Source organism: Rhynchophorus ferrugineus, unplaced genomic scaffold (assembly GCF_030347505.1).
Source record: "Rhynchophorus ferrugineus isolate W39M unplaced genomic scaffold, kcgeb_rfMv2 rfM7, whole genome shotgun sequence".
NCBI classification, from domain to species: Eukaryota; Metazoa; Arthropoda; class Insecta; order Coleoptera; family Curculionidae; genus Rhynchophorus; species Rhynchophorus ferrugineus.
In genome coordinates this window covers 33,641,168-33,657,219 of record NW_027472586.1, presented here as the reverse complement: position 1 = coordinate 33,657,219, position 16,052 = coordinate 33,641,168, and the positions used below count along the sequence as shown (strand labels likewise).

Sequence of the window (16,052 nt, the reverse complement as noted above, 5' to 3'; positions counted from 1 at the left end):
GAGTCTTAAAAATTAAATAAAATGGAAAGACAACTTCTTTTCACCAGGATAGTGTGACTTATTACAGAAAAAATCCAACTTGTGTCATCTTGTGATATTTCTGTTTCTTGTGGTTTCTTTTTCCACGGTCAATTATATTTTGACCATTTCCCGAGTCCATAGGAAGTTGCTCCCAAAACAGTAGCAATGTCCACGTAATTTAAATAAAAGTACAAGTGAATACAAATATTTTCATTACTGTATATTTGCTTATACAACAAAAAAATAATTAACACTAAACTAATTTCTTTTCTAAACAAACAGATTTATCCATTTGAATTAACCAATCGGTTGAAGATGATATTTTCCATAGTTATAAAATCCACATTTCTTGTTATTTATCTGGAAAAAACTAAAGATAACTTAAATTATAATTCGGAAAAAAGCAATTAATTATTCAACTATAAAAATGTATTTTATAAATAAAACACATAATGCCAATTGCAAATATTAAGCATAATAATAAAAATGTAAGTATCCAGAATTTTTATTTGTAACGAAAATTATGTAAATGTGACTTAAAAGAGAAAGGAAAAGCTCCTGGAGAAACAAATCCATGAAAGCAGGCATAATTTTAATGGAATCGCATTTTAATGGAATTATGTTGATAAGATGGGACAGCGTGCGATTGTCGGCATATTTATAAGTTGAACATGCTTCTTTTAGTGATTATATGTCCAAAGGGATCTTACAATGATTCTATTAGCTTCGTGACATTATAAAATGATTTATCATATTCATTTGAGATCCAAGTCGGTGTTCGTCAAGGAGTTGAAGAAAATAGGAAAGTTTATATTAATGACAACTGGTGCATTAACAACTATTGCAAACCATAATGGGACCCAGTTAGATCTAGGGCAGGAGTCTAGTAATACAGGACGATAAAGTGGTATTTTTGACTGAAGTAATAAGCCGAATCAGCTAATCTTTAGCTTCTGTAATATGGTGACGTATTCAAGAGAAAAAAATTAGCTGATGATTCTGTAGGGCTTCGAAACTTAGACATTGTTAATTGTTGCATAAAATTAGCGACATCTTTCACCATTTTATTAGAGTTCCGCTTGACATTATAGAGACGCGTTTCGTCGTTTGTGATCGTAATGGAACAAGCGCTTTAATTTGAGTGATAAATATTGAAAATATTGCCAAATATTGTAAAAAATAAGTAAATAAATGTATCTAATGTTTGCAATATACATAAATTACCTAGAATGTGACGTACCTCCAACACGTAATCGATTTTCTTAATGTCCGTTGAGACGGACAAATATTTTTTTAAGGCTTTTTTATTGAGACATTTATTTTGCTTTTGAAGACAACTTTTTTGATGAAATATGTTGAACTGACGAGCGACTACATTAAATACTTGAAAATGGTGATTGTCCAGGTATTATAAGAAGAATTATTAAGAAGTATTATCCGATGATGACGATGGGTGGGATTTGGAAAATGCTTACCAAAAGCTGGACATTTCTAAAGGTATGATTATTTTCTTTACACATTAGATATATAAAAGTATATTCTTGTCGGCTGTATATTAAGAATCAAAAGAAGACATACAAAAGGAATCAGAACAACTCAAGAATATACTACAAAATGAAATAAAGAGTGAAAATGTAGATAATTTAATCGGATATAATTATACCGGATATGCTATTTTTTCAGTTTTATCGCATTATAATGGATATATGGAAATAGCAATAAACATGGGGATATAGGATATGTAATCTAAAGAAGAAAAACCACATATACTACAACGAAAAAAGAAAAATTTTAAATACAAACAGGTTTTATGCAAAATATAGTTTTAAAAGAGCGTGAAATGCATTGGAGATGCAACCTATGAAACGTAAAGTAAAATGGGCTATACCAGTAGAAACAGAATTAATCAACCTCGCAAAGCCATTTCTTTGGAAAACATATTACGAACGATATTTTCTTCAGCAATTTTTCGATTTGAACTGAAAAAAAAGAAGTAGGATATAGTAAACTGGAAGGTTGCATCAAAGAAATCCATAGTTTTGTAAGAAATGTAATATACTTTTATGTTTAGTAAAAGAGCAGAAACTGTGTTTTAAAATTTCATAATAAGTAGCCTGATTGTTTAAGTTTTTTGTTTTACTTTCGGTGTGGACTCCCTACCCTAAAGTGGCTTTGTCCATTCGAATGGACATAATTTTTTTTGGAAAAAATATACCTTACATTTATTTATTTTAAGTAGAAAATATTATAAAAGACGTCTACAGTTAAAAAGAAAACTTTCAACGTTGAAGGATTTGGCCCCGAAAGGGTTAATCAAAGATTTCGACAAGATGGAGCGAGTACCTTATTCCCGTCAATCGACAGCAACATATATGCTGAATTGTAGGTGCCTGTTCTTCTCTTTCTCTTCTTTTATTCCTGGGGTCTTCAAAAATTAACCCATTTAAAGAGTATAGTATGTAATGGTCGTGGTGAATAAAGTTTTTCCTGCAGATTTTGATGGATTTAGAAAACGTGATAGACTATTTTTATGTTGTAAAAATTTACTAATTGCTCATTGCAGCTCAACGAAGCCACTGTAAGATGTCTCAAGAAGCTTAATGACTTTTGGGAAATTCCAAAGCTGTTCAAAATGATGGCCAGTGCATAAAAGTGAAAGTAGAGTGAAAATCATTAAAACAATAGATCGCTTTTTTATTTGATAGATTTCTCCATAAATTAGCAGAGCTGGATAATTTAGTAGCCGTGCTGGACAATATAACTTACTATAAATGTGCAATCAGTTTTTAGTGCAGTAACAAATAAATAATAAGAACAAAAGGTGGATTTTCAAAAAATATCTCAGCGCAAGTTTGGAGGCAATATTGGACACTTACTATATTGAGAGATATGTATAATATGATTACTTATTATCATTTAAATTCTTACCTGATTCTTTGGAAACTATCATACTCTGAATTTTAGCCAAAGGCATCTCGAAGAACAGAGTAAATAAGAAAGATAACACAATACACACACTGATATCAGCTAAACCATCATAGAACTACAACTACACGTTCAGAAAACAAAACATGGTATTATACGAGTTACCGTGTTGAAATTGCTGAACGTCGAAGCCACCCTGGACGAGCCCCCTTTGTAGACTTGGACTGTGGAATGTAGCAAGAACATGCCGTATGTAAGTCTACCGAATATCTTGAAAATATTGGCCGACAAAAACTCGTTAACCACACCTAAAATGTATTAATTAATGACGAGAATATGTATTAAATATAAAGGGTGGAAATAATGGCGTTCGAATTGGAGTTGTATTTATTTGGTTAAACTAGCTGATGTTGTTTGTTTGGCGGCTTCGGCTTAACCCGTCATTTGTTATTCAATAATTGGTACTCAAAAACAGACAACTTATACTATTTCTCCTTAAAAACGATTCGGAATATTACTTGCTTACAAACATAAAAATTGTGACATCCTTACTGATGATACTGTCATCTTCGACCAGCTAAGACTAGTTAAAGTTTATTTGTTTTTGATTTGAAAAAATATTCTCAGAGCTCATTAAACTTTTCAAGAATTGTATGGTACATGGATGGTTTTGATTTAAACGACTTAACAATGGTGATTTTAATTTCAACAACAAAGAACTCCTTGGAATAGCAGAAGAGATTCAAAGACAATAATTGCAAGACTTATTGGTCGAGTACCATATAAATAGACTAAAATGTCATTTCGGACTGTTTCAATATGGCGGTTTCATTTCTTTCTATGTAAAATAGAACAGTTTTCTCTGGCTCTGGTATTGTGACTGGCGACGGAAAGCGGATCTACTTTGACAAATCTATGGATAAAAGTCACGAGGCGCTTTTGGAGGAGAGATATCCACCGAAGTCAAATATATTCATGGCCATAATGTATTGCTATGCATATCGCATGATGAGATTGACAAAACTTAGAGTAAAAACTGCTAAAACCTACTGAAGACGTTGCTGCAGAAGTCTATCACGATTTGAACACATTCAAAGACTCGTTGTACTAGTTGTGAAGCATATATTATTTATAGCTCAAAAGGAGAACCAGATATCTGATTACCACTTGTTCAGATTGATACAGCATCGATTGATTGGCACAATATTTATATATACTGGAGAAGCGGGAAAATGGATAGATGATTGAATGGATGATGATGGAATTAAAGTGAAAAAAGGATAAGAACACATACAAGTCTCCAATACGTAATTCTAATAAAATAAATTTACCACCATATCCATTGATGCAACACCAAATCATCCACATAAGTCCTACCGACCAAGATGATCTAGCAAAAGTCAGATAGGTCGTTGCTTCGAGACGATTGTATTCATGTACGTCCAAGTAAAAGTTCCTGCAACCTGCAGCCGATATAAACATCAACGAACACGATAGGATCCAGCCTATACATAGAATTTTCTTTTCCAGAACAATTTTTTTCTCTCCCGTCTGATGGAGAAAGTAGCCGAAGGTGAGACCCATGATGTAAGGAGGAATCCTTACGTGGGGAGTCACGTAAAATCGCTGGAAGTAGTGATGTTCAAATATTTGATTCCTGAAATGCATATTATATTTTGTTTTAAGGTATTTTGTAATGTTTTGGGTGCTCAATAAGTTCCAATAAACAGTCTCAATATGATTAAAATCGTTTTTTACAAAATAATTTTTTGGGGTTTGAGCAGAACTGGAAGTTAGAGTATGCTAAATCTAATAAGAATGTTTTAGTACTTATTTTTCTGTGCACTTGATATCTTGTTTGGTTCATGCTCCTTTATATTTTCACTTTTGTCTATGTCTTCATTATTTTTCTCACATTTTTTATCAGCTTTTGTGAAATTAGTTCTAATATGTTGTTCCAAATCATTGTAAGATGACGATTCATAATTTTCTTTGCTGACCTGAATATTCTGAAGCATCTAGTTGGTGCCTAAATTGGGACCGATTGTGAAGCTTTATTAACAGCCCTTTCTATTACTGAATGGTTGTGATCACCTTCATTTTAGGTGTGGCCATTTATTAAAAGCTGATGTGTCATTGATTAATTTCAAGTTTAGTTACAGCAAGTAGCATAGCAAAGGTCTGAGAAGAGTATTATTTTCAAGGATATTTATATATACAGGTAACTATATTTCAATAGCACTACTATTTACATTAGTGTTGTAATAAAAATAGCAATTTACGTCATCTAGGTTTATATTAACAGTGGTCCTGTGAACTGCATTGACTGAATTTGAACTAGTTGTAGAAGACAGACTACTCTCAGAGCAGGCAAAAGTAAATCGTAGAATGCTACAAATCTCTTCTCCACCCTTACGCAAATATCTTTATGACTAATGGAATCGCAAATTCAACAGGGATCACTTTCTTTTAAAGATATAAGTACCCAATGTACCACCAAATAAAAAGACTAAAGAATAATTATAACATAACTTCAAATTAACGAACAAAATTGTTGTATTCTGTTAAAATGTGAAGTGATTTTATGGGATTGTATTAACTCAAAATTTATTAATTTTGAGTTGTGATATTATGTTTGCGTTATTTGTCTTTAGATATGTATAATATTGGTTGTAGCATATACAATACTTACGAAACTTCCACTGGCATACCACTGTATTCATGCGTCCAAGCCATATAAAACGCTATCGTTATAGAAAGTGAATAGGTGGTAATGATGACTCCATATCCAATTTTAGGCCACTTCCAAAGAGGGTACAAGATTACGGGGGCGAAGTAGTAAAATGGCATTTCACAGGACAAATACCAAATCGGAAACAGACACTAAAATACATAAATTTAATAAATCTTATAAAATATTAAAGAACTATATTCAAGAATTATTTTCGGATACAAATTTCGATATATAAGTGTTTATAGACTTTCATTGACGGTAACAGCCTTCTTGGTGTCTTCGGCAAAAGCCTCATAGGGTAGCTATAGTCTATCTAAAATAGCAGTGAATCCACGTCATCAAAACCCATTGCAATTTGTAAATAGAGTACAACAAATAGGTGTAAATATACATTTTTAAAAGCATATAATAAAATTAAGAAAGATTTCAATTTGTGCAATTCAAATATGTTTCAAAATGGAACATTAGGCATCCTTCGTAAGACGCTAATAAAAAGACTGTAAAGACAACAAAAGGTGATGAAAAAAGGCGAAACAAGAAATTATTTTGTAAATCATAATATTTTTAATAATTAATTGCAGATATGTTGTTCTTTATGCTAGGAATCCAAGAAAGTGGTATACAAATACTGTAATTAAGGAGTGACTTGCAAAACACAATTCATGACATTCATTCATAACAAGTTTTAAACATACTATGTTGAAGAGTGAAGTATTTCAAAAGTTGGTAAATATAGATGAAATGCTTAATGTATTATATAATTTACTTTTTTAGAGATGAAAAAAGATGCACAATAGTTCAAATGGCCGAATAATAAGGTCACAGAGTGTAACGTCTTACACCTATAAATGCTTAATTAATGATATTGAATTGTTACGGGATCTAGTAAAGAATTACTGGAATATATATGAAGTTGACTTCAGTTTGGATGAACTCTATCAGGTCCACATAAGAAGATATTGGCAAATGGTGGAATTGTGAACTAGTGTTATATTGAAAATTAACAGCTTAATTATTAACTTGAATAGTGACTCAGACTTTTATTGTGATCCAATGCTGACAATACCTAGACAGGGAGATGAGAGTGGAAGCAACTAAAGATAGTTATATAATTAATATAGGATATATGTACGAAATTGTATTTATTACTAACTATTTTACAGATATAGCAAATGCATTAGGGATAATGCAGTGACTAAATCTAATATTATCAATAAAAATGTACACATGAAACTAATGAGGAATACAGTGACAATACATGATATTAGAGATAAAATGACTTGACAAGAAAGCACAGCAATGAAGGAAGTCAGAGAGCCTCCATCGTTACGTGACTCTGAAAGAATATTATATATTCCAAGAACCTTAACCCTTTATATCAACGAATGATTCGATTCGAGCTAAGGTGGTAAAAGTGTCCCCAAAAAGGATACGCTGTGCGCAAAACATACATTTACAAAACGTGACCAACAATGACCGTTGCTCTATTAAACAACTCTGGGAAGATACGTTTCTTCACATTGTTACACGGTATAGCAAAGTTACAAAGTACAAAATCGAAATTGTTTTATTAATTATGTAAATGTAAATTAAAGGTACTCACCAAACTTGCTGGATTAACGAAATTCTGGATATGGAGAAGGGTTGACCACCAAAAGTCCTGGCATGGTTTCTGATGCGCTAAATACGTGTCGTATTTGTACGGGCCATCGATCAGAAATTGTACCAAATAATTGTAGAATATGATGATCACCAATAAGGGTAGGGTGATTCTCAGATATCGATACAAGTAAAAAGCCACGATGTTAAAGTAGCCGGTCTCGGTGACGTGCTGAAAAAAGCCGGTGGATACCAGCATGGCACTTACGAGGAAGAACGTATCGACGCATACGGAACAGCCTAGTATCAATAAGCTGGAGTAGTTGTTTGGCCACTAAAAATATATATAAGTTTTTAGTGTCTTGAAACGTATGATAAAATATTTTGGGCGTATGACTTAATTTTTACAGATTTTTTTTTGTAAATTTACAAATTTATTAAGGAAATTGGTGTAATACATTTTTTTACATAGCGGTGCCATCATACTAAAAGAACGATATTGGTTTCGTAAAGATCCACTTATCCACTCATCGCAAGCCAAGCCATGTCGCTCGGCATCTAAACAGTAATCAGAAGATGCTATGATTTGTGAGTACGTTAGTTGCGGCAAAACTTTCCTATTAAAACTCTTGGAACGTGTGGCCAAGTGTTTCATGCAAGAGAATGACTCTCTGTTATCTCTGTTACTGGATATTGCGATAATAAATGACTGTTACTGACTATATCATAATTTCCTTCAATTACGTAATTTCTACCAGTTGACGTCAGTAGATATCTGCAGCTACAGCTAAATTCCGTTTTAGCAGCTCATAATAGATTACAGTAAAACTTTTTGGCCGTGAATATTTAATTTCGGTGTCAATCTGCTGCTAAAGTAATATGTAGAGATATTAACATTATATATCTCCAGTAGATCCTTCAGAATTAAACAAGAAGAAGAATAATCTGAACTAAAACAAATACAAGCAGGAGTGCCTCAAGACAGTGCCCTAGGATCTATCCTCTATCCGTTTTATATTAGTGAGATACCAAACCTCGACAGAATTACGATAGCTAGATTTTCGGATAATACAGCACCGTTAGCACAGCCAAGAAAATCTATAAAGAGACTACAGGCAGCGATAAACGAATCAACTGGACCAAACAATGGAGAATAAAATTAAAAGACCTAGAAACTGTTTCCATTAATTTTACTAACAAGAAACTAAACAACCCACCAGCATTGAAATTGAATGGTGCTGTAGTACCATATGTAAATAATGCTAAATATTTAGGCATGACACTAGATGTTAAAAAATCCTTGGAGTGAAATCCAAAATGCCTATTCACAATAACATATTGATCTACAACCAGGTGTTCAAACAAATATGGCTATATCGTATATACGGGATAGCAATGTAAAGAAAATTCAAGTATTCGAGAACGAGAAATTGTGTAACGCAGTGAACGCACCTTGTTATGTACTTAATGAAGTTTTGCATCGTGATCTGGAATTTTCTACAGTTAAGAATTAATTTAAATGATTCGTTGGGGAAAGTGAAACCAATCTATAGTCCCACGAAAATCCGGAGGCGCATATTTTAAAGCATACTTAAGAGGACTAATGGAAGACACTACCTTGTGGAACTCCAAAGTGTTGAAAATGCCCCTTCATGCGAGACTCTAACTTTCTCTTGAAAATATATTATTCCAGCAGTCGACAGTAATTCCGCGATAACAATTTGCTCATTTTGTAGATTAATTCCAAATGCTATACCCGATCAAAAGCTTGTGAGACATCCAGAAATATTGCAGGGTAGTACTTCTTTTCCTCGAATACCTTTGCAATAACCGCTGTTACTCCATGCACTTGGTCGATTGTCGAATGGTGATTTCCAATTCCAAACTGAAAATTTTGTATTTCTATAAATGGTTTAATGCGTTTTAACAGAAACTTCTGAAATAATTTTGATGTCACAGGTAGCAACGAAATAGGCGTGTAATATTCAACTTATTCTGCCGGTTTGTGAGATTTTTTATCCATATCGGACTCATATGACTAAAGAGATTTATCTTGAGCGCTACACAGGACATCGAACATCGCCCTTACATCGTATTTTTCAGATATTGCTCATTAGAATTATCATATATTCTGGTTCATAGCATACGATTTGGCTGAACAGCGGTTTCGTGCTTTCGAAGATATTGCAAATTGGGTTGATTCTTAGATCGCCTGTAAAAAAAGGAATTTTATAGACACGTAATTCACATGTAACCCGAAAGATGCGCCAAGTTTGTGCATAGTGGTAGACAGTGATTACCCGAATAAATATCTAATATGTTTGGTGTAATAAAGTCTTAAACTTTAAAAACTTTAAAAACTTGAAACCATACAAAAAACGCTATATATCTATTGTCATGGCTCCGTTATTCTGAGATGTTACATAATTCACGTAGACTTATTTAGTGTTCTGTAACTTCGCATCAGATTCTTTCAAACTGTACGATACTTCAAAATATTTCTTATTAAAATACAATTTTCATTTTAATTAAATAATCTGTAAAAATTAAGTTTATACGCCCAATATTACTTCGAGTTCTTCCAGTCTGTTGACCATTGGAAACAGCATCAGCATCACGAATCTATGTCCCATAATCACGAAACAACAACTGATGAACCTAAGTCCAAATAGAAAATCATACTTTCCTTCTTTATCCACGGAACAAAGTTTCTTCGAGTTGCGATAAGCTGAGAATATTGTCAGCCACCAGCTTTGTCCATCTGCAAAAAATAATTCATGTTGTTTTATTAGAGAGTCGGGTTGTTGGGGCCAAAAAAATGCCTTTTTGTATATTTTTTCTTGAGAATGCCGAACAGTCTGGTTTTAGCTAGATGCCGGATATTTCACTAACTTAATTTTTACTTAATTTGTCGCTTAATTCACTTCAGTATTCATCGTAAGTTAATTTGAGATGCACGTGCAGTAAGTCTTAGTACCAATTGGTCGGTAACATCGTCGCGTTTATAGGTATAACTTTTAGCACAGATAACACTTAGCACAGAAAGTCAGCCTTAAGTTCATGCTTAAAGCTTTGTCATATGATCTCATAATATCTCGACATATGCCAATGAGTGATCCAGGCTCCAGCAATATCCAACGACAATAAGATAGGTCTCTATGGGTAGTGGTCATAAACAAGATCCACAAAATTCATCACAGCCACGCCAACTATAAAACATTTTTGTTATTCTTTGGAAATGTTGTTATTCTGATTATCTATTATGGCGAGGCACTTTACTCAATCAAACTATAATGTATATAAACTGTGAAATATTATTAAAAAATCCTAAATTATTTTTAAACTATTTTATTTATGGCTGATAGATGTGGTCACTATTTAGGTAATACTGTCAAACAAATCCTATTCTCATATAAATGAAACTGTTATAATATGTATATACTTCACTTACACACATCGTCATAATAGTTAATAGTCGGACTGTATAACATCTCCCTCCTGAAGAACTGAATAAAGGGGCTTATGTGATCCAACGTGGCTGAACAGTTTTCGGTTGTAATAAAATTATTTGTTAGTATCGAATGTACCTTCGTCTGTGAGTTTCACTTCGATTGTCTTCTGTATAACACTGTTTTATCCATATCTTCTTGTTATAGCCTATATGGAATGATGTCTTCCTATGATCTGGCTTTGATGGCCTGAATTGCAAACTTTTATCCAAATTCTAGTAAATTAAGTTAATTCTCAGCAACTCCAGTGTGCCATTAGTGGATTTACACTCAGATCTGCGATGCTTGCGCTGGAGATCCACTAACTAGGGATGTTTGTCAAATCATATATGTTTTCTAATTCTAATAATTCAATACTAGGGGAATTTCAAAGATACTGACTTCACCTTTGCCGACCTTAGACTTTGAATTTCGACATTCTTTTCAGAACTCCAACTAAACTATCTCAAGAAATGCTTCGAGTGATTGCGGAATGATAAAAAATAATAAATGAATTAAATCCAACGTCAAACTGTCTTTTATCTTGAAAAGTCGGTTTATTCCTGTTAAATTCCTATGAAAATGAATTCTTATAATCTTCCCGGAATCCGACTGTAGTCATTAGCGTTTATTCAAACAAAAATTTTTATGGAAAACTATTTTATTTTGGAGGAAAGAAGCTGATAGGCATGCTGCAATGATAGTACAGATGATACTGTCGAATCGATCTTATTCTGATATAAAAGGAACCCTTAGAATGTAGACTTAACACGACATCAGACACTACATCGATTTTTTATAATACTCAGTGTCATATTAGTTGTACTACATAATATATATCCTCTAACATATGATTTTAAATGATTGCCATTTAAAAATATCTTTGACTATCTTTATTTATCTTTAAGATATCTTTTTTTTTGTGAGAAAATATAGTTTTAGTTCAGTTTCTGCACCTAACAAAAATGATTTTCATAAAACAATTTTATTTCAGATTTATTTATACTAAGTAAAATAATTAATAAAAATTAATTTCATGCTTTTTATATTTTATATAGGTTTTCTTATCAAAATAAATCAAAATTGGGTTTCAAACTCGACTCCTGATGTTCTGTGCGGAAATATAGGAGTATATTTCAAACTCTTACGCCTTTATTTAATTGGCAATTTAAAATTCTCTGGAATTATTAATCAACATAATATGTTACCTGATTTTGTTGTCATCTCCACTAGTGAGGCTGCCAATGACATCAAGATGAACAAGATGTATACCAATCTATTATAAAAAGTAACGATTAATGCGTTATAGCTCTCCATTAATGATACCGTACAGCAAAATAGTTTGTGTTCTGTCCAGGACAGGAGCATCTAGAATGGAGCTGCAGTAATTGTCGTTCAAAACGATTTCCAATTCTACTCCCGTGGTTAGTTCTTCAATGACCTTCTTAAAATGACGAAGAATGTCGTCTGTTGGACATGAATGCGGTACACAAACTGACCATCCACCAACGAAACTCTGTCTATCAATTGCATCTTTCTACAAAGTGTATGTAATTCATTAAAATAATTAAAGTAGAAGTACCATAAGTTTAAATGTTGGAATCGACTGTCTGGTTCATTATACTTTATTTGTTTAAATAATATAGTAGTATAAAGGTAATCTAAATAATACTTAACAAGTAAAGTGAGAGTGTTAGCTTTCCTAAGACATGAGGTGTGCATGTATTTTAGTCTGCGATATTTATTTATTATTTTTTTAATATATTTTAAAGTCTCCGTTTTACCAACTATGGGTTTATCTGGATTGGACCTAAGGTTTAACGTGGGCTCCGAACCAGTGTGCTTGGCATTAAGTCTACCGACTGGCGAGTGATCAACTTAGAGATTAGCCCAGAAGACATCCGGTCTTACCCAGCCTGGTTACTGGCGTGACTGGGATCAGATTCCTTGTTGAATTTTGCACCCTTGCCCAGGACAATCACAAATATTAAACAATCACAAACATAAATTTATGACCATGCTTCGACTGTCGTCTATCCCAACAGCAGGTGGACCGTCCTGTCGCTTTTACCACTGCGCCAACCAAGCCCGGTGCGATATTTAGTGGTGAAAATCGAAAGTAACAATATAAAGAAGATAGATGATCTTGATATTTCTCTAGGTAATATAACAGTTTCCTATGTAATGTTATTGAGTTATTCAGTGTATACAAAATTTTAAAAATTGAATTTTATAAATTTATTACTTTTCTGGTTTTAAATAAATCCGCTATCTTTTAGAAGTTCGGTATATGAATGCGGACAGTGTGTTAAAACATTATTTAAGGAATTTATTCAACTTTAAGCTGTATTATTTGAGGTTTTGAGAGTTTTGATAAAAATCCATTAAGAATAGTATGGTCACGTGAAAGTCATATGCCAATTTCAAAATTGTTTTATTCAGATATCCTCATTTTTATTATTCCATATGTATGTTTAAAACATAAAAGTAAAGAAAGATTATGTATGGTTATATTTGCTGTTCTGAAGTTGTTACAGTTCTGCAAATAATTTTACTTGTTCAGTGGTATAATAATTTAAACTTATCAATAGTTTTTTGGTTATTAAACCGTAAGGAAAATTAGGTTTAGATAAATACTTTATATGCTTTAATATTTGGGATACATTTTAATATTTTAACGTACAGACATTTATTATTTTCGTTAATGTTATATATCAAACACACTTCCGATCTTATATTAAAAAAACTGTAAAAAGGAGCTTTATCAACCTATCAATTGAAAATTATTATAGTCGGCTTGGTGGCGCCGTGGTGAAGGCGATGGGACAGTCCTCCTACTGTTGCGATAGCCGCGGGTTCGAATCTTGCTGGGCCATGGTCGTAAATTTATGTTTGTGCTTGTTTAAAATTTGTGATTGTTGTAGGCAAAAGTGTAAAATCCGACAAGGAAAATGATCCCAGTCACGCCAGTAACCAATCGGTAGACTTAATGCTGAGGACCGTGGTTCAGAGCCCACGTTAAACTTTAGGTCCAGTACAGATAAACCCATAGTTGGTTATGAGTATAAATCCGTTGCAATATTTCGATTCAATGCCTTGCGCATATTATAGTCCTACCTTTTCTTCAATGTCATTTATTCTCAATATTTGAAGCAGCAATTTCTTTGACGGTGATATTCGGATCATACAATGTTTCCCCCAGATGGGCCCCCATTGTCCATCCCAGAAAACTTTCAAACATTGACTATACGATCCGTACTCCACTAAGTTTCCCAGAAGCAGCCCAGCTTGTAGCTTAGAGGAGGCATCCAACACTAGTGAATCGGCTTTCAAGACGGATCCAAAACTAAAACTATTACTTACTTTTTAGAGCCCACGATTCAAAGGCTCTAGCGCCAATTTTCAGGTCTTTAGTGTGATTTTTACACAATGTATTGGTGGAGCTTTCCAGTGCATATGTTGCCAGTAATTGGTTCAAGACAAAACCCTGTTTCCCTGTTAAACTGACGGGAGCTCTGGACTTTTTTAGGGACGATTCGTTCGAATCATCACCTTTACATCGAAACATGACAACCGAACACCACCAAAGTAAATACAGACAAAAGTAGAAAACAATCATCGCGTAATGTTAAAATTCAAAACGTGTTTAAACGAAACATATACTTGTAATCTCTTTTATAACGTTTTCTTTTCAATAGAAATATTGAAAGCTGCATTTTTCTTGTCAACAACTTTTAGCTTATCAAAGTCTATAATTTATTAGAAGTTCCTTTGATTAATATCCTGAAGATATATCATTACAAATTGTTTTTAACAGTATCATTTCTTGAAATAAAAGATCAGCTTTGCTATTAGGGAAATATTATATCCACGTTATTTTTTATAATATCGCAACAGTAGGAGGATCAACCTGTCTTCTTAACTCCTACTCCACCAAGCCAGCTGAAAACATTTTTGAACACGTTGCAGCTACACTGAATATTAATTATTTAAATATCTAAAACAAAAATTAAAAATATAATCTTGGATTCACCGAGAAATACCCATTTTCATACGAAGCGGGAGACAAATCAAAATCAGCTTGATGTTAGCTCTATCAAAGATCAATTATTAGTAAGTAGTTTTTTCAATATAAGCATAATTTAATACAATTATTTCAGAGGAAATTGCTAGAAATATGCAGCTCTTGAGGGATGTAGAATACCCCTTTGTAGATTGTTAGGTAATATAGGATTTAAATGGTGTAAAGATAAGTCACGAAGAGGTTTACGTGAACTTCCAGACACTGCATTTAAAAGAATGCAATTTTTAAAAGCATTTAATAAAGTCCAGGAAGACTTATTTCGATTTGTATATTTAGATGAGATATGCATTATTTCAGAATGGGATATTTGACTATTTAAGGCAAGAGGATAATAAAAATACTGCTAAGATAAAAAAAAATTGATGGAACAGGGTAAACGTTCGAATAACTTTTAATTAGGTTTTATTAGTCATAACATTTATTAATAATTCATCGCAGATATATTGTTCTTATTCTTCGTAGAATTGTTGAGTTAGAATGGTTGATAACACCTTTGGTTTGGATGAACTCGACCAGACACATCGAAGAAGAAATTGTTAATGTTCAATGTTCAATGTTCAAAATCCTTTTACAAATTATCAAATCTACCAAATCAACCAACGAATCTAACAGTTTTTCAACTGATACCCTGGCATTCCTTCTTAGTGTATTTGTTTTTCATTCATATTTGTCTTGATTCGAAATATCTTTTAAAATATCTGTAAAATCACAAATATATAAGTAAAATAACAAATAGACATAAAAGGTTTACAAACATTACCTTATTTCATTTTTACCTTTACTATAATCTTCATATAAGTTCTGTTCCATAGTATTTAACATAAAAATATATCCTTTGTTCCATAACAATCTACAAAATTAGTGTTATAAAATGGTAATATTTTTCTAATAATTCATACCTTATACACTTATTTTCTCATTACCTGCCGCTAATTTTGCCTATGAAATAATTATATTACCTCAACTTAATGTAAATACAAAATTAACCTAAAAATGACTCTTAACCACTAATGAGGTAAACAACAAGGCGTATATAGAAAAGGAGGCGTAGTTGTGAACACTTTCAGGCTAGATTAGAACAAGTGCGCATATGCAGTTCTAGACAATCGAAACTTGTATAGGCATGAATGTATAGGTTTTTCATGGATGTCTATGATCAATCATTTTTTAAATAAGAAGAATTATTAAAATAATGACAGGA

The 16,052-nt window shown here is 32.7% G+C and overlaps 1 protein-coding gene and 1 long non-coding RNA gene across 5 annotated transcripts; both read right to left on the bottom strand.

Moving 5' to 3' along the window:
* Positions 1–226: 226 nt before the first annotated feature.
* On the bottom strand, positions 227–14,396 carry LOC143199562 (nose resistant to fluoxetine protein 6). 4 transcript variants are annotated; one of them, XM_076409447.1, is made up of 11 exons: positions 14,131–14,396; positions 13,885–14,081; positions 12,099–12,304; positions 11,976–12,043; positions 9,850–10,040; positions 7,284–7,613; positions 5,639–5,829; positions 4,278–4,603; positions 3,112–3,254; positions 2,950–3,064; positions 227–391 (listed from the first exon to the last, which is right to left on the bottom strand). In XM_076409447.1, exons 1-11 carry the CDS (start codon positions 14,384–14,386, stop codon positions 378–380), a joined length of 2,037 nt encoding a protein of 678 aa, XP_076265562.1. In that variant the 5' UTR covers positions 14,387–14,396; the 3' UTR covers positions 227–377. The 4 variants fall into 4 exon arrangements, with proteins under 4 accessions (XP_076265562.1, XP_076265563.1, XP_076265564.1 ...); XM_076409448.1 differs by having other exon boundaries at positions 227–381; XM_076409449.1 differs by lacking the exon at positions 2,950–3,064.
* An 840-nt stretch (positions 14,397–15,236) lies between these two features.
* Positions 15,237–15,790, bottom strand: LOC143200371 (uncharacterized). The gene is made up of 3 exons (XR_013006703.1): positions 15,751–15,790; positions 15,612–15,701; positions 15,237–15,549 (listed from the first exon to the last, which is right to left on the bottom strand). It is a non-coding gene; the product is annotated as an uncharacterized LOC143200371 (long non-coding RNA).
* Positions 15,791–16,052: the final 262 nt, after the last annotated feature.